The sequence below is a fragment of the Homarus americanus genome, unplaced genomic scaffold, assembly GCF_018991925.1.
Source record: "Homarus americanus isolate GMGI-L3 unplaced genomic scaffold, GMGI_Hamer_2.0 scaffold56009, whole genome shotgun sequence".
In the NCBI taxonomy this organism is placed as follows: Eukaryota; Metazoa; Arthropoda; class Malacostraca; order Decapoda; family Nephropidae; genus Homarus; species Homarus americanus.
The window spans coordinates 1,238,019-1,256,160 of record NW_024739542.1 but is presented as its reverse complement, the minus strand read 5'-3'; the positions used below and the strand labels follow the sequence as shown (position 1 = coordinate 1,256,160).

General features: G+C 36.5%; 1 protein-coding gene across 2 annotated transcripts; it reads right to left on the bottom strand.

The window, feature by feature from the left end:
* Positions 1–2,218: 2,218 nt before the first annotated feature.
* Positions 2,219–16,501, bottom strand: LOC121874848 (mucin-2-like). Of its 2 annotated transcripts, XM_042379133.1 has the most exons (12): positions 16,397–16,501; positions 14,798–15,067; positions 14,265–14,471; positions 13,861–13,974; positions 13,268–13,509; positions 12,411–12,560; positions 11,907–12,077; positions 10,312–10,386; positions 6,596–6,704; positions 4,465–4,584; positions 4,106–4,223; positions 2,219–3,456 (listed from the first exon to the last, which is right to left on the bottom strand). In XM_042379133.1, exons 2-11 carry the CDS (start codon positions 15,063–15,065, stop codon positions 4,111–4,113), a joined length of 1,569 nt encoding a protein of 522 aa, XP_042235067.1. In that variant the 5' UTR covers positions 15,066–15,067; positions 16,397–16,501; the 3' UTR covers positions 2,219–3,456; positions 4,106–4,110. The 2 variants fall into 2 exon arrangements, with proteins under 2 accessions (XP_042235067.1, XP_042235068.1); XM_042379134.1 differs by lacking the exon at positions 2,219–3,456 and having other exon boundaries at positions 4,105–4,223; positions 16,397–16,459.
* Positions 16,502–18,142: the final 1,641 nt, after the last annotated feature.

Here is an 18,142-nt window from a genome sequence, read left to right as displayed (position 1 = left end):
AACACCCATTAGTAATGTCTCTTACGCCCACCAAGACTGTATCGTTCTCCCACTTAACATTTAGCCTCGCTCATGTTTTTTTCCAGTCTTGCTCAGTCGTTTTTATATCCACAGTGAATTTTGTCCAACTTGGTCTTTTTCTCTTAGGCCAGACATATATCTCTGAGTATTGTTTTTCCGCACGTCTTGCCATCACTCAGGAGTGTTGATTAACTCTCAGAGCGATGTATTACTGTCAAACACTGGGAGTCTCTGATCTGTAGTGTGTTGCTAATTGTTGAACCAATAAAGCACTTACAATTTGGACGAATCTTAAAAAAGAAATACTTGAATATCAAATATTTGATAAACTCTACAAAACTAAAATATTCTGTCATCCTCCATGGAAAAAAATGGGGGTTCCCTTGCCTGAAAATTCAACCTTATTCAGCAAATACGGTTCACGGAGACGTGGGACGCCTATTACTGAGTAATCAAACTTTAGATTAGATTAATTTGGCCTCATATGTTGTTTGTGTTGCTCGCCTGAGGCAGAGTTATGGCAGTATACATTGTAGAGTATAAGATTCGTTTATATGTTGCGTCTAGGCGAGGGTGAATACAGTATTATGGAACTGTAAATTATAAAATAGATTTAGATATACACATTGTTCATAGATTAATATACTTCAGCACTAAGATATATATATATATATATATATATATATATATATATATATATATATATATATATATATATATATATATATATATATATATATATATATATATATATATATATATATATATATATATGCTGATAACCACAAGGAAAGTAGAAAACACGAAGTTCCCAAGCGCTTTCGTGTAATTCACATCTTCAGGGGTGAGTACAGACTGGCCTTGTGGTTATCAGCATATACCTAAATCACGCGCACCTACAGTGATTTACTTGCATATATATATATATATATAATCCTCATCTCTCACAATATATCATCTACCCACATAAGCACCAGAAAATATTCATAAAGCAGAACGAGGTATAAAGTCGAGGAGGGAGGGAAGGTGATCTGCTCCCAAAAAGACAGACAGCTGTCGTTATAATGTTATAGCTGCACCTTAACAATTGAGGACCTTCAGCGAGTAACGAGGTTAGTAATACACTATACACTAGTCAACAATATTAGACAATTATTAAATAGCACTGGGTTTTTTTTGGACAGACAGAGAGTGGGGTATTTAGTCTTTAGTTGTTTTTATACCTGTTGTATGTGTCATTATAGTTAATGTGTGCTTCGTTGCCGCTTATATGCCCTTCTTAGTCAGTCCTGTTTTTTTATCACGTGTTACATACTGTATATAATATATAATCATATATACTCGTGTGTATGTGTCCGTGTGAAAACATCAATACAACACAGCATTTATGTTGGCAGTGAAAACGTCATTGGATCATAAACTTAACAATATCACCATTACAAGACAAATCATTTCATAATGCCTATAACAGCTTGGTGATAAATCATAGAAAATGGTCAAAAATTTTAGTTACAGAAAACGTATATTCGTCAGGCCCATTATGAGGATGACTCGTGTAAATTATATTTACTTTTATCCTCTTCGCCACTGATCGGCTTGTTAGCCGCTTGGGCGTATATTTACAGTTTGGCGCGTAATCAGGTTGTAGATTAGTTGTTTAAACTAATATTTTCCCATTGCCTTTTTCATCTGTGGGTCAAATATTATTGTGTTAAGTATTGTGCTGATATATTTGTCCATAAAGCTGCTCTCTCAAGCATAATATTTCAAATAGAAAATCGACAAGGACCATGAAAGACAAAAACAGGGGATTAGCTTAACCTTTAGATCTCTTGGGTTAAGTTTGTCTTAAAGAGTTTGCACTAAATATTTATATAATTTTAAAAATAATACACACGAATTAATAAATAAGCACAAGCAATGAACTTAGTTTACCTATTGCTAATTTTAGCAGGGAGTTTTATTGTATTGCATGCACTTTATAAAACCATTCTTCAAACCCATACGGTTGATTGTTATTTTCTTCTCTTCTATTCTTGTGTATATGTTTCACGAATCTTCCTCAAAGAGATATTTAACGGATGCAAATAAGAATACAAAAATGCACAGTTTATGTCTTAAATCCAGTTTTCCCTCAGTTCACGCCTGTTAGATGTTTCTTTGAAGTAAAGAAGGTTACAAAAAATACACATATTGTACTTGAAATCCAGTTTAGTATGATTAAGTACATTCTAAAAGCAGTTACATAAAATATATGAATAACAACATTTTTTTTTACTTTTGGAATGGAAGATATATTTATTTTCTGCAGTTAAGGGAGATAGTTTACTGATAACATGTGTACTGGGTCACCTCTACGATGAATAAAAATCATCTGTCGGTAACACAGAAGATATCTAACGTGGCGTCCCCGTAGTGAAGGAGTTAAGGAAGCTGGTACAGATCTTTCTACTCCATGAAGCTAATATGTCATAACTTCTCTTGTGTAAAGTTAATGCACGATAAACCCCGTGCCCTGATGTTAAGGGATAATGATTACTGACACAGTGAGATAATTATTGCCTGTAGTGATGTTGGATGTGTTACGGGGAAAGTCAGAGATCAGTCTATTGTACTTTCTATATCTTGTTTTCCTGAAATATAACTTATAGAATTTAATATTAGGGTTCAGAAGTTTTTAGTACTTTCCATTGTGAATTTGATTTTTCTACTGATATTATAAGACAGTTACATTCAATCCTTAGTGTTAGTGAATGTTGGTGTCAGTCCTTAGTGAATAATGGTGTCAGTCCTTAGTGAATGTTGGTGTCAGTCCTTAGTGAATGTTGGTGCCAGTCCTTAGCGAATAATGGTGTCAGTCCTTAGTGAATGTTGGTGCCAGTCCTTAGTGAATGTTGGTGTCAGTTCTTATTGAATGTTGGTGCCAGTCCTTAGCGAATAATGGTGTCAGTCCTTAGTGAATGTTGGTGCCAGTCCTTAGCGAATAATGGTGTCAGTCCTTAGTGAATGTTGGTGCCAGTCCTTAGCGAATAATGGTGTCAGTCCTTAGTGAATATTGGTGTTAGTCCTTAGTGAATGTTGGTGGTTGAATGTTAACACAAATTTTTAGTGGTATGTAATTTTATTCCACTCCTTATTGGTGCAATTGTCTTCTCTTATCTACACGTGTGGGGGAGGTTGACTACCAGTATTTGATGTTAATGTACGTAAAACATCTGGATAATGTTTATAATATTTGATATTTTTTTGTTTTAAGATGATGTTAAAGTTTTATTGTGAATAGGTTAGTGAAGGAGTTCGTTCCCTTTTGTTGATTTCTTTATCCTCTTGTTCGACCGCCTGGAAGGGTGGTCAGCAATATTGATTTGTTTTTCTTTACTTGAAATTCTCCTACCTTACTTACTGGAGAATCATTAATAATTTGTTCTTAAAAACCTGAAAAATAGCGAAGAAAAAGTTTTATTACCACATTGTATTAAAATGGCCACATGAGACATTTCTCAAAATAGTTAGGCATTGTTTCAAGGATAATGATATGGTTAATGAGCTACACATCATGAAATGTCACAGTCCCTAGTCCTGCTCACTGATCTTTAACACTTAGCAATTATATTAGAGCCCCCCAAAAAAAAAACGAATCAATGGTAGAAGTTACCATTCTTCGGGAAACACGGTTCTCTATCACTAAACCATCTAGCCATTTATTGAATAACTGAGTCCCAGCGATTCAATTACAAATACATTTATAGCTACATAATTTCTAAACTGCTTGTGACTTCCGCTTCATAGTCTCATAACATCTGATGCCATATGTTGTTGACGCCACGACTCCCGAACTATTTACTTTCAGAGATTAATTCGGTATCCGCCCACTACATCTCCAAATTGTTAGACAGCAGGATATCCAGAACTTAGAAAACATCACCATCGACAAAATAATTATTTTCACGCTCTCTGTCCCATGCCTCCGTTCATTAAATTTTCTCACGACCCTAAACTACCTCTCTCACATACTGTATGAATGAGTACACGTAAACAAATATGGGACTCTTGAACGCGTATTACCAAAGCATACGGAAGGTACCTGCGTTATCCTCTTAGATGTGGTGCTGCTGCGTCCTTGGCCTTAAGCTGTGCAACTGCATCCAAAAAGTCCACGGGGAAATCATTGAAGCTTCTACGTTGCCCCCCGCCGGCTTTATCTATACAAAGGGAATCGACGAAAATATGTGAGCTTCCTCAGATTACAGTAAGATAAAAATATAATTTGCAAATAGTTGTTAGACACTGTAAAAATTTTATTTAGTAAACGTGCTTAAAGATCTTGGCCGTCTACTCTTAAGTACAGTACAGGAAAACTTAGTGAGAGGCACACACACACACACAGAAAGAGGGTAAGTAGAAAAATAAATAAAGAAAGAGAGAAGAATGGCTAATTCTTACATGTAATTTCATGCAGGTACTTGACCATCTCTGCGTTCACTTTCAGTTTCTGCATCCAGGCGTAGAAGTTCTTCGAGTTGTTGTTCTGGTTCATCAGACACAAGTCCATGGCGCAATCCTCTGTGGAAATAAATAAATAAGTAAATAAATAAATAAATAAATAAATAACACGAAATTCCCAAGCGCCTTCGTGTAATTCACATCTTCAGGGGTGAGTACAGACTTGACAAGGATAATATACTATGCAGTAGAGGAGAGTGAGACCAAGTCCCTAGAGGACAGCAGGTGTCCACAATGATCCGGTCATAAGGCAGTGACCCTTACTAATCTTCTTAATCAAAAACAAATTTGACCATGTCATCTCTAAGCACAGCAGCTGTATGTAGTCAGGTCATAGGGTAAGATGACCCAACCTTCTTACCCGGTTACAAATCTTAATCACAAAATTATCCGGTTTGTACATACCATTACTCAAATTCATGTAGACAGACTCGGTATGTTTAATGAGACTGGATTCCATAATGTTCCTACTGACAATTGAATTACAAGGTAATATTGAGGAGACATTATCCCAGTCAATACAGTGCTTATTATCTCTCATATGAATGAAAGCGCTTGGGAACTAAGTGTTTTCTTGTGGTTATCAGCATATACTTGGATCACGCGCACCTACAGGGATTTACTTGCATATATATATATATATATATATATATATATATATATATATATATATATATATATATATATATATATAAAATGCACGGGAAAAGGGAAAAAAGCAGTATTTCGTCTTTATTCACAGACTGGTTGAAGTTTGATTAAGGAATTAAAATCAATAAACCTTAGTGATGGTCAGTTCAAAACTGATATGTTACATAAATTTATTTGTCAGTGGCCCAAGGTTAAAAATGCTTTGAAAACCTTTGATCTAGATGTATGATAGTTATTTTGTGGGTCCCTTTTTTCTGACCTGACCTGGCTAGTCACGTCACCACCCTTCTCTTAAGCTCCTCTACGTGTGTGTTGGTGTGGGGATATGTGGATGTCATCATTATGACCTGACCTCATGTTCTTAGGTCACCCTGTATATTTAAGCCTCTCTCTGTCCATGTAATCCAGTTGCCTCTGAAGATGTCTTGAATAAAGACGAAAGCTAAGGTACTCCGTTGTTTTCCATTTTCCCGTGTGATTTTATCAAGATATATATATATATATATATATATATATATATATATATATATATATATATATATATATATATATATATATATATATACAGAGAGAGAGAGAGAGAGAGTATTGGTTACAAAGAGTGTGTAGAAAACAGTGCGTTAATGTTCGAAATAAGGCAAACAGAGTATTGGGTTTTATATCCAGAAGTGTAAGTAACAAGAGTGCAGAGGTCTTATTGCAACTATATCTTGCGCTAGTCAGGCCGCACCTCGATTATGCGGTTCAGTTCTAGTGCCCTTATTATAGAATGGATATCAATTCCCTAGAGTCGGTGCAGCGAATAATGACGAAAATGATTCCGGGACTTAGAAACCTTCCATATCAGGATAGGTTAAAGAAACTTAACTTGCATTCCCTAGAAAGACGAAGAGTGCGGGGAGATAAGATAGAAGTATTTAAGTGGGTGAAAGGAATCAATAAAGGGGATATAGATAAAGTTCTTATAATATCCGAGCAGGATAGGACTCGGAGCAACGGATTTAAGTTGGATAAGTTTAGGTTTAGGAGGGAGAAAGGAAGGAACCGGTTCACAAATAGGGTGGTGGACGAATGGAACAAGCTTAGCAACTTTGTAGTAAGTGCTGGAACGCTGGAAAGTTTCAAAAGGAGGATGGATAGATTCATGGATGATAGAGAGTGGTAGTAACTCTCGACAGGAGCTGCCATGCACAGGCCAACCGGCCTATTGCAGACTCTTTATTTTCTTATTTTCTTATGTACAGAGTTTAACCTATACAGTATATACAACGTTTGTATTTACACTCATATCTTATACCAATAGTGGACAGTGATGAGGCTCATACCTAGCAAACAGCTCCTAATCAATGAGTAATAATGTTCAGGAGTGATCCATAAACTGCGGTGAGTAACGAGCAACACGCGAGAGAAAATTACTCACGCTTCAGATATTCATACGCGGAGTTTTGTCCTATGATGCTACTCAAGGAAGTGCTGCATAAGCTGTAGTATTTGTTCTTTGCGGCAGTGGTGGCGTAACACGGGTCGGTCTGTGGGTACACGAGACACTCTACTGTCATAAACAACCGTTCATCATAAAACACTCTACTCTCATAAACAACCCTTCATTATAATTGTATGTAGTAGGCAGCTATCAAACAGGGAGGGACTATCACCTAGAAAGATATTGGAAGCATAATGTGTTGTCTTATGGTAGACCCTGCTGACTATTGGCATCACAAAAATTGTGACCAAGTCCCAGGTTGTTGTACTGACTTTTGCCTCGTTTACACACAATTGCAGTCTCAATTATTTCTCTCACCTTGACAACACAACATACATATATTGTTTCTCACTATTGATCTTTATCATTATTATAATTTAATTATATTTTTTATTTTGTACTTTTTTTATAAAATTTATTTTGATTTTTTTGGTAATAATAATAATAATAATAATATTATTATTATTATTATTATTATTATTTTTACCCCCCAGGCCCCGATGTGGGTCAGTGACCTGTGGTGGGCTAACCCTGTAAAAAAAAAAAAAAAAAAATATATATATATATATATATATATATATATATATATATATATATATATATATAAACATCATAATACACTCTACTGTCATAAGCAACCCTTCATTGTAATACATCCTACCGTCATAAACAACCCTTCATTATAATACACATTATTCTCATTAACATCCCTTCATCATAATACACTCTTCTGTCATATAAAATCCTTCATTGTAATACATCCTACCGTCATAAACAACCCTTCATTATAATACACTCTACTGTTATTAACATACCTTCATCATAATGCACTCTACTGTCATATGCAATCCTTCATTATAATACACCCTACTGTCATACAGCAATTTACTACAACACCCTCTATCCTACCCTCAGAATCCAGGTAAAAAAGTCACAGGTAAAAAAGTCACAGGTAAAAAAGTCACAGGAAAAAAAGTCACAGGAAAAAAAGAAAAGTTAACTATCGAATTCTCACATTCTTTAAGGTTAATATGTCAATCAGTTTCAGTAAAGGAATATGCAGAACTGATGGTAAATTAATGAGTTTCGCTTAAAAATTATAAAATAGAACAAAAACATTAGATTCTTTGTATAATCGGGCTGGAATATTCGTCTTAATCATCAGCATTAAAAACACTGAATATACATGAAATGCCATGATATTCTGTAAGGTGTTTTCAATCTGTACATGTCATGTACTGTCAATAAATGACTGACTTAAATATTTTTGTTTGATTACCTTACTGTGCTTAAGATATTGAACCTTAACGTGATTTGTTTTCACATACATGTAATGCCATCATATATAAATAGTGTTGTCAGTTAATAACTGAATTAAAATATTTTCAGTTTTATTACTTTAATTGTTTATGGTACTTAAATAAACTGTGACTGACTTGAATATTTTTTTTTATTACCTGACTTTCTTTCTTCACCAAAATTGTGACTTTATTACCGGCCACCATAAATTAATTGTGACTTTTTTACCTGTGACTTTTTTCCTGTGACTATTACCGGCCACCTACCCTCAACCCTTCATTATAATACACTCTTCTGTCATCAACTCCCACCATCATAATACACTCTCCTCTCATAAACAATCCTTCATTATAATGCATCCTACTGAAATACAACAATTTACTACAACACCCTCTACTCCTACCCTACTTGTATTTTTATGTATAAGTTAATTAAATTTCCTGTTGCAGATTAATACTTACTAAAACGATCCATAAGATTGGTTGGTCTTTACGTATAATTCTGTCCTCATTCAGGTTGAGGCAACACCATTATGATTCTGTCAGTGAGTAGGAATTCATACCTAAATAGACACCTACACCTCTACCTGTATTTGATAGTTTGAAGAGGCAGCTGAGAGAAGGGGTATCACGCTTTGGGGTGAATTACATGACCTCACATGAAGAGACCTCACACAATGTACCCACAGAGGGCGACCTCACTTTACCCGGAGATCTGACGGTTGAGAATGACCTGTTAACGAGATCTGAGGTTGTTGAGTTCCACAACAACTTAAATAATGAGTTACTTAATGCACAAAGGTAGAACATACCATACAGAAAACTCAGATCAAGCAACAATGACCCTAAATGGATAAATAATTATTTAAAGAATATTTTTGGACAATGGCGAACGTAATACCGATTTTCAAGAAAGGAGATAGATCAATTACTGGAGACAATTATTTCAAACTCTATTCGAAATCACCTGGAGAAGCACAAGTTGATCAATGATTCCCAACATGGCTTCACAAGCGGGCGTTCATGTCTAACTAATAAGAAAAGTGGAGGCTCATGGCATTAAAGATGATATTCTAAAGTGGATTAGGGCGTGGTTACAGGACAGAAAACAGCGAGTGAGCATTAACGGCACTAAATCCCATTGGAGCAACGTGCTAGTGGAGTTCCGCAAGGCTCAGTACTTGGACAATTATTATTTATTATATACATAAACGGCATAGATACCGGCGTAGACAGCAACATAAGTAAATTTGCTGATGACACTAAAATAGGACGTGTAATTCAATCTGACGAGGACTCCGCAAAACTACAGGAAGATCTAAAAAAAATTTTCGAATGGTCTGAAAAATGGCAGATGAAATTCAATGTTGACAAATGTAATGTACTCAGTATAGGAGATGTAAACAGGGAAACCAGATACCAGATGAACAACGATGTTATCGAGAAATCCGACTGCGGGAGAGATTTAGGAGTAATAATAAGTAGGAATCTTAAGCCAAGTAAACAATGTGTATTTGGTCGAAACAAAGCTGATAAAGGACTTGGGTTCATACAAAGGAGTGTTAGTTACAAGACTAGCGAGGTCATCCTCAAACTACATCTTGCGCTTGTGAGACTTCACTTGGATTACGCAGTTCAGTTCTGGTCACCATATTACAGAATGGATATAGAATCCTTGGAAAGAATTCAGAGGAGAATGAGAAGACTAATCCCGGGCATAAGGAACCTTGAGTACAGAGACAGGTTAAAGCATCTTAATTTGCACTCCCTCGAGAGCCGTAGAGTGAGGGGCGACATGATCGAGGTGTATAAATGGAATTCAGGGCTGAACAAAGGGGACATTACAAAGGTACTCAAACTATCCAACCAGGAGCGAACTCCTAACAATGGTTTTAAATTAGACAAACTTAGATTTAGGCGCGAAATAGGTAAACAATGGTTTGTAAAGAGAGTAGTGGAACAAGTTACTAAATATCATCATCAACTCGAATACGCTGGAACGCTTCAAACATAGGTTGGATGGATATATGAGCAATAGGGGTTGGGTATAAATGGGACTGCCCAGTATGGGCCAACAGGCCCGTTGCCTTTTCCTCCATTCTTATTTTCTTATAACTAAATCTGTACTTTTACTAATACCTAAAGTATTGCCTGTACTTTTACCTAAATCTTTACCTGTACTTTATACCTACACCAGTGCCTGTGTCGTATAGCATAAATTAATACCTGTAATGAATACCTAAATTTTTACCTGTACCCGAAGATTTTACTTCTTGGTAATATTTCTGGATATTTAAATAATCTATGAAAATTAATAGAAACTTATAAACAAGATGCCCATGAAGTCATACTCACAGTGTAATCGTTGACACAGCCTAGATGCGGCTCAGGACATGACTGGGTACATTTACGATCCGACTGTTTGTGAGCCTGAAAAAACAAAGATATATATATATATATATATATATATATATATATATATATATATATATATATATATATATATATATATATATATATATAATTCAATTCACTAATCAAACTAGCTTCAACCAGAAGTCTTTCTGTGACACATGATGATTTGTACACTTCTAAGCTGTTTTCCCAATCCATGGGATGATTAATGTTCCTAACATGAACGAACAGTCACTGCTTTCAGATGCTGTTCTGATATTGTACGTGTCAGCGTAGATGGTGTTAAATCTGAATGGGGCCGTGAAACCAGTGGGGTTCCCCAGGGGTCAGTACTAGGCCCACTCTTGTTCATAATCTACATAAACGATCTTGATACTGGGATTAGCAGTGACATAAGCAAGTTTGCTGATGACACCAAAATAGGGCGGCAGATTAATTCAGGGCTGGATGCAAATGCATTACAGGAGGATCTAAATAAACTGCAGGGGTGGTCTGAAAAATGGCAAATGAAATTCAACACCAGCAAGTGCAGCGTACTTAATATTGGAAGTACATATACTGATAATGTATACAGCCTTAACAACATCAACCTAGAGAAGTCGACTTGTGAAAGAGATCTAGGGGTACTTGCAAGCCCGGACCTACGGCCTAGAAAACAGTGCGTTAATGTTCGAAGCAAGGCAAACAGAGTATTGGGTTTTATATCTAGAAGTGTAAGTAACAAGAGTGCAGAGGTCTTATTGCAACTATATCTTGCGCTAGTCAGACCGCACCTCGATTATGCGGTTCAGTTCTGGTGCCCTTATAGAATGGATATCAATTCACTAGAGTCGGTGCAGCCAAGAATGACAAAAATGATTCCGGGACTTAGAAACCTTCCATATCAGGATAGGTTAAAGAAACTTAACTTGCATTCCCTAGAAAGACGAAGAGTGCGGGGAGATATGATAGAAGTATTTAAGTGGGTGAAAGGAATCAATAAAGGGGATATAGATAAAGTTCTTATAATATCCGAGCAGGATAGGACTCGGAACAACGGATTTAAGTTGGATAAGTTTAGGTTTAGGAGGGAGATAGGAAGAAACTGGTTCACAAATAGGGTGGTGGGCGAGTGGAACAGGCTTAGCAACTTTGTAGTAAGTGCTGGAACTCTGGAAAGTTTCAAAAGGAGGCTAGATAGATTCATGGATGATAGAGAGTGGTAGTAACTCTCGACAGGAGCTGCCATGCACAGGCCAACCGGCCTATTGCAGACTCTTTATTTTCTTATGTTCTTATGTAATGCTTTCCCAGTCTGTCCTACATAATTTCCATTACAGTTGCTACATGGAATGCAGTATATATATATATATATATATATATATATATATATATATATATATATATATATATATATATATATATATATATATATATATATATATATATATATATATATATATATATATATATATTTATTTAATTGGGCGTGTATGACAGAAAACTTCTGTAGAAGAAGTGAGTCATGTGACTCTACTGCAGAAGATATTACTCACCAGCCAGGAGACGGGGAAGGCCCGAGGGAATTTTTGGAGTTGGTAAACGGTGTTGTCTCTCGCGGTGAAATCGTCGGGGGTGTACTGGTTGAAGTGCCCACAGAGGCCGTACAAGTCGTCGTGGTGGGCTGGGTGGGCCCACACATCCAGTCTGTTAGCACACTGCTGGACCTGTGTTGTGCGTTAGTCATAAGTCCTGTATTCGGGAATTATGTATGCTTTATTTAGCCAATTAATTGTTTTATCTTGTATAGAATAAAAAAAAAATCTAAATTTACAAATTTACAGAAACAAAAATATTTTATATCTAATTTCACCATCAACATCAATATCGCATTGTGTGTGTTTATAACCATTCTTCAGTTTAGCCACACGAATTTAATGCTTATTCTGTTTAATGATACATACTTAGATTTTGTTTGCATCTTGACACACAGAAACAGATTGCATACTGTAAATATATATACTCCATAGAGAGACTAGATAGATAATTAAGTCACTTACCACCAGCTGGGAGGAGCCGACAACCAGATTGCAGTCAGCCGCACTGGGATGCCGTAAGACCATCACGTAATGGTTGACCCACGGATTAGGCGGCAACATCTTGAAGAAGGTCGCGGTTTTAATGACTATCGGCTGGCTGTTGTAGAATACCTGGTGAAGAGGAAATCAGGTGTTAGCGTATTGTGGTGCTTCGGTGGTCAGGGTCTGGTGTGCTACAAACGTTTAGAAATATCGGAAGAATCAACAGGAAGATTAGGTTAGGTTAGGTTACGTAAACTAAAGAGGAAGGGACGATGCCATATACGTCTGCATATACTTTTACTTTAAGAATTGAGAATTACTTAAGCAACGAGAAGTTGATAGTATGAGTAAAATAATTTGGGTCATAAATGCATAATAAGTTCTGTCCAGTCTAGATAATATAAGAATCTATATATTTTTTTTCAATAAACATTTAAGGCTAGGCTGAAATAAAAGTTAAGGGATTATGAAAAAAACTCACAAATATCGAAGAGAGAGAGAGAGAGAGAGAGAGAGAGAGAGTAAAACTGCCAAAAGGAGGGAGACAATGAGAAAGACAGAGAGGAGAAAACGGACTGCATGTATGAGAGAGAGAGTAAGTGAGGAGAAAAAATGACACTTAGAAAGAGATATCGAGGAATACTTGAATTGAGAAAGAGAACGGTGAAAAAACAGTGAATGAAAAAGGGGCAGTTATAAAGAGAAGTTAAAAATAGATAGTGGGAGAGGTTGGGAGAGAGAGGAGAAAGCATGCAGTTAGTAAGAGAGAAACTGAAGAAATAGGTAAGGAAAATGAGAGGAAAAAAAACAACAGAGAACCAGATCGAATGACGAACCAAGCTTGGGCTGTCAGCGTTGAGAGTGACAATGGTGTGTGCACTATCCCTGAAGGTAGTGCTGGAGACCGAGGAGGCCAGATTGTTGTATTGAAAGGGTTCGAAGTCGCTGAACACGCCATGATCAGGATGATGCCCAAAGCCCGTCTGCGTGACTGTGTAGTTGCAGTGTCCTTGGAAATCGTAGTGGTAGCTGTCGTAGGTAACAACGTGAGGGTCGTCGTGAATCTTGCAGTGACCGCCTGCCATACATACCAAAAAGAGATGTCAGAATTAGTTAAAGTCTCCTACTTCATTATCGATATACCCACATAAAGTCTTAGGAACACATTTATTCATCAGTAACTAAGATTTTTTTTTTCAGTCTGACTGTACTGTCAAAATTAAGACATTAACATAACGCTGATACAGACGTAAATGTTGGTATTTTATAAAGAACAACAATGATGAACAAAAATAGGACTTTTATAATGCATTACTGGGATTTGTGACCTAGAATGTTTGAGCCTCAACTCATAAATTAGAATAACTCTCAGGGAAATAGATTTTAGATTTCACCGCCTTAGAATGACTCATAATACGGAACAACTCACAGCAATGATCGATAGTGTCGTACATATACCAGTAGGAATAGTGACATTGGATAGAGATGCAGTGAGAAGTCAACCGTTCCCAGTTTGAGTACATCTGTCCACGGAACTCACAACCTGAAGAAGAGATACAACATCTGAGATACAGAGACATAATTGAGAGGTAGGAGGAGAAATGAAAGGCAGAGAGAGGGAGGGGGTGTAAATGAGCCATTTCAAACAAGGAAGAAGTGCCTCCTGATGTGTCATTATATTCAACATCAACACAAACCAGATTTCTGAAGTTAATTAACATGAATCTGAATTACCTGAAGTAGATATGTATAAAAAACCCTGTGCCTATCCCCACAATAATGATTAGGTCATTGCAATATGCCTACCCCTAAAGCCACCATCCAAATACTTACAATACTTTTTTCCTGGGCCACCATGGAAGTACATGACGTTTTCGCCCTTGTCACAGTAGATCTGGAGACAGCCGTACGGGTAATTGAACATGACAGAGCCATGAGGGTACACGACCCCACCAAAAGTGCATGTCTTACAGCTCTGACAGTGTCGGGGCTTGGTGGGTATCACTCGAGCCATCTGAATTATTCTGTCTATGTCCATTTCTGTAAGATTGGTGGTGAAAATGACGCATCAAACAATGGGGAGTTTATTCATTGGTTTTACTTTTTTTCAAAATTATTTGTTATGCAACTTTCTAAATTTGGTCTTGGAATTCTTACAGAGTGCATAAGCAGTTCTATTATTATTATTATTATTATTATTATTATTATTATTATCATTATTATTATTATTATTATTATTATTATTATTATTATTATTATTATTATTAATCAGATGTAAATATCAGGAAGAGCAGACATCACTCACACCGCCCAGTCGCGATAAAACTGAAAAGTGAGATATGAAGGTGAGAGAGACGCCATCTTACTTTGGTCATCTTGGTCTTCACTTTGTTGGTCCTGATTTTCATCTTGAGATTGGTCTTCGCTGTCTTGGGACTCGGTTTGGTCGAGCCCAAGGTCTTCACTTTGTTGGTCCTGATTTTCATCTTGAGATTGGTCTTCGCTGTCTTGGGACTCGGTTTGGTCGAGCCCAAGGTCTTCACTTTGTTGGTGGTACCGGTGGTACTTGCCCTGCACACCCAGTGCAACCACACACAAGAGCAGGAGGGATAAACCCCTGCCGCTTTTCACCATCTCTGGAGAAAAACACAGACATGAAATGACGAAATGAAAGAAATCGATGTCATTTAATCTATTTCCATTTTTTCTTACGGATGAAATCAAATTCTTATTCTTGAACTTATGGTTTTCCTCTCTGTCACTGAAATTAAAAAACAAATTTTCGGAAAAGAAATTAAATCCATAGAATTTTACACATTTTAAACGGTAAAAAATAATGAGCCATCCAGCAGCGCAATTATTTCAGTGTTATAGAAATAAAAATGATAAAGCAAACTTCCTGATATATTCAGCGATATTTGTCTTTGCTTTAAGAAAATAAGATAACAAGTATAAACATATACAGTAAGTACTACAACAGGTCACGTCTTCTATAATTCTCTGATGGTGTCTTGATGAGTAATTCCCTCATGATTGGCTAATCTCACATGGTTAATAGAATACACATGATTAGTAATCGATTTCGGATAACTAATCTCTCATGAGAAGTAAACTCGTTACGTAAGTGTATCTTAAAATTAGCTAATCCTTAACTTGTACAGACTGCGACCCACTTTGGCTCGCTAAGCGTCAATAAACTCTCACTCATAGAGAATATAGAAACATTTAAAGGAAATTCTTAAAACGACCAATTGTAACTCATAAATCAAACTGTGACGTAAGTTCTTAAAGGTACGTCTTGAATCATACTCCTAACTGAGTTTCTAAAGCACGTTCTAAAGGTAAACTATTAAGGTTAACTATTAATTAAAGGGAGTTCTCAAAGCAAGCCCTTAAAATCAACTCTCACAGCTAATTCTCAATTGCAAACACATCAGTAAATTTTTAAAGGAAACTCATTTAGGCAAAATATTTAAAGACAATTTAAAGTACATCATTAGCGTAATTCTGAAACAAATTTTTAAACTTCTATAACCAAATTATACAATGAATTTTTTTTAACGGTTATTGAAATTTTCTTTTTAGCTCCTCCGCACAATCAGTTAGTGTTCCCTAATTAGTAATTACGAGGGTTATATTCTGCGTTCCAGTGGTCCTTATGTGGTTATATTCGGGGTGTACAATGTATATTTATATCCAGTATACACAATAGACGGTTATACATAGGGTTATACATAGGGTAAAGGTATATTCACACAAGATCAGAAATCAAGAAGTGAGTCTAAACATTGATAATAATATTCCTGATTAGCCTGAGATTCCCTACGCAGAAAAAAATAGTTATATATTTATATAGAGTGTCTCTGAAAGGTTTAATTCACAAGTTGTTTGTCTTACCCGATGATACAGGTTAAAACAAAACTTATCGTTCACATACTTAAGAGAATACAGGTAAAGGTACTCACTTAAACTAGGTGGTTAGCACAATAACACTGTAACAGCTTGAGATATATACTACAGTATACTGAGCCCGCTCTCTCCTCACTCACTCACTCGCGACCACAGGGTGAATATATACCTTTCTCCATGACGTAACGTGACGTATGCGAGGGGGGACGCGCTTGTCAATTTTTGACTCGGGGGAAAGACATAAGAACGAAAGAATGGAAGAACCTGCAGCGGCCCTATTGGCCCATACTGGGCAGTCCCATTTACACCCAACCCCTATTGCTCATATATCCACCCAACCTATGTTTGAAGCTATCCAGCGTATTCGAGTTAATGATGATGTTTGGTAACTTGTTCCATTTATCCACTACTCTATTTCCAAACCAATGTTTGCCTATCTCGCGCCTAAATCTAAATTTGTGTAATTTAAAACCATTGTTAAGAGTTCGCTCCAGGTTGGATAGTTTGAGTACCTTTGTAATACCCCATTTGCTTAGCCCTGCCTTCCATGACACCGATGGCATAAACATGTTACAGGAAAGAAGAAACCAACAAAAAAAAGACATCAGTTTTATAGATTCCAGATAACGTCCTTAACCTTATGGTGAATGTTTATGCACATTTTGATTCTCATAAACAAAAATAGACAAGTTTCACACATTCGTTGGCTGCTTCTTTACAGTAAATATTATCTTTCTGGTGGACGTTGTAGCATTTTTGTTACCCTTTGAATTATGTAACATCTCTTTTTTTACACACACACGCGAACATTATTTCGTACACCTTGTCATTTCTAAATCAAAGGTGACGGCATCTAGGAAGAAAAATTTTATCATGTGATGCTGTCAGAGGATTATGTTAAAGCTGGCAATCCTGCATCATGCTACAGTTAGCACCCCTCTATCATGCTACAGTTGGTACTCCTGTATCATGTTATAGTTGGTGCTCCTGTATCATGCTACAGTTGACACTCCTGTAATTTGCCATAGTTGACCCTCCTGGATCATTGTATTTTCTGCACTACTAGGCTGGTCTTAAGCCTCGTACACCAATTGAGGAAGAGTCTGGTGTAAGACGATGGAGATGTTTAAGTTGAAATGTGAGATGAGTTAACCCTTGAAGTGAGATGATTTCACCTATTTCATAAGATTATTTAACTCCTTGAGTATGATGATCTAACCCCTTGAGTAATCGAGAGTTAAGTCATCTTATTTAAGGGGCTAAATCATCGTAGTTAAAGGGTTAGATCGTCGTACCAAAAACATAAGTCATCCTACTCAGAGGCTTAAGGGTTTAATGCATAAGATGATTACTCGTAGCATGAAAGATATCAGACTTCCAGACTATGAAAATCAATATGATGGATTTGCCAATAAACAAGAATCTTAAAACTGTCCAGCGACCGTAAGTACATGCATATCTATTTTATACAGGGTGTCCCATAAATTTCCATACATAGGAAAAATAAACCTTTTTATATGAAAATCCATTTTTATTTATATAATATGCTCTACATGACTACCATTGTGTTGAAAACACTCTTCAATGTGTGTCCTCCACTGCTGAAGAACACGTTCAAGCACAGCTGGAGTTATGCTTGTAATGGCGTTGGTGATACGTTGTTTGAGATGATTTATGTTTTGTATCTTTTCCTGATATACCATGGCCTTCAAATGCCCCCAAAGGTAAAAATCAAGTGGGGTAAGGTCTGGGGATCTGGGAGGCCACTCCACAGGACCACGCCGACCAATCCAATGTTAAAA

Excerpts from the sequence above, each read along its gene's own strand:
- LOC121874848 (XM_042379133.1), bottom strand. The coding sequence starts at position 15,065 with ATGGTGAAAAGCGGCAGGGGTTTATCCCTCCTGCTCTTGTGTGTGGTT. Across the intron at positions 12,561-13,267 it reads ACGCTGACAGCCCAAGCTTG|GTATTCTACAACAGCCAGCC; the intron begins GTTCGTCATTCG and ends CCTCTTCACCAG. Across the intron at positions 12,078-12,410 it reads TCGGCTCCTCCCAGCTGGTG|GTCCAGCAGTGTGCTAACAG; the intron begins GTAAGTGACTTA and ends CGCACAACACAG.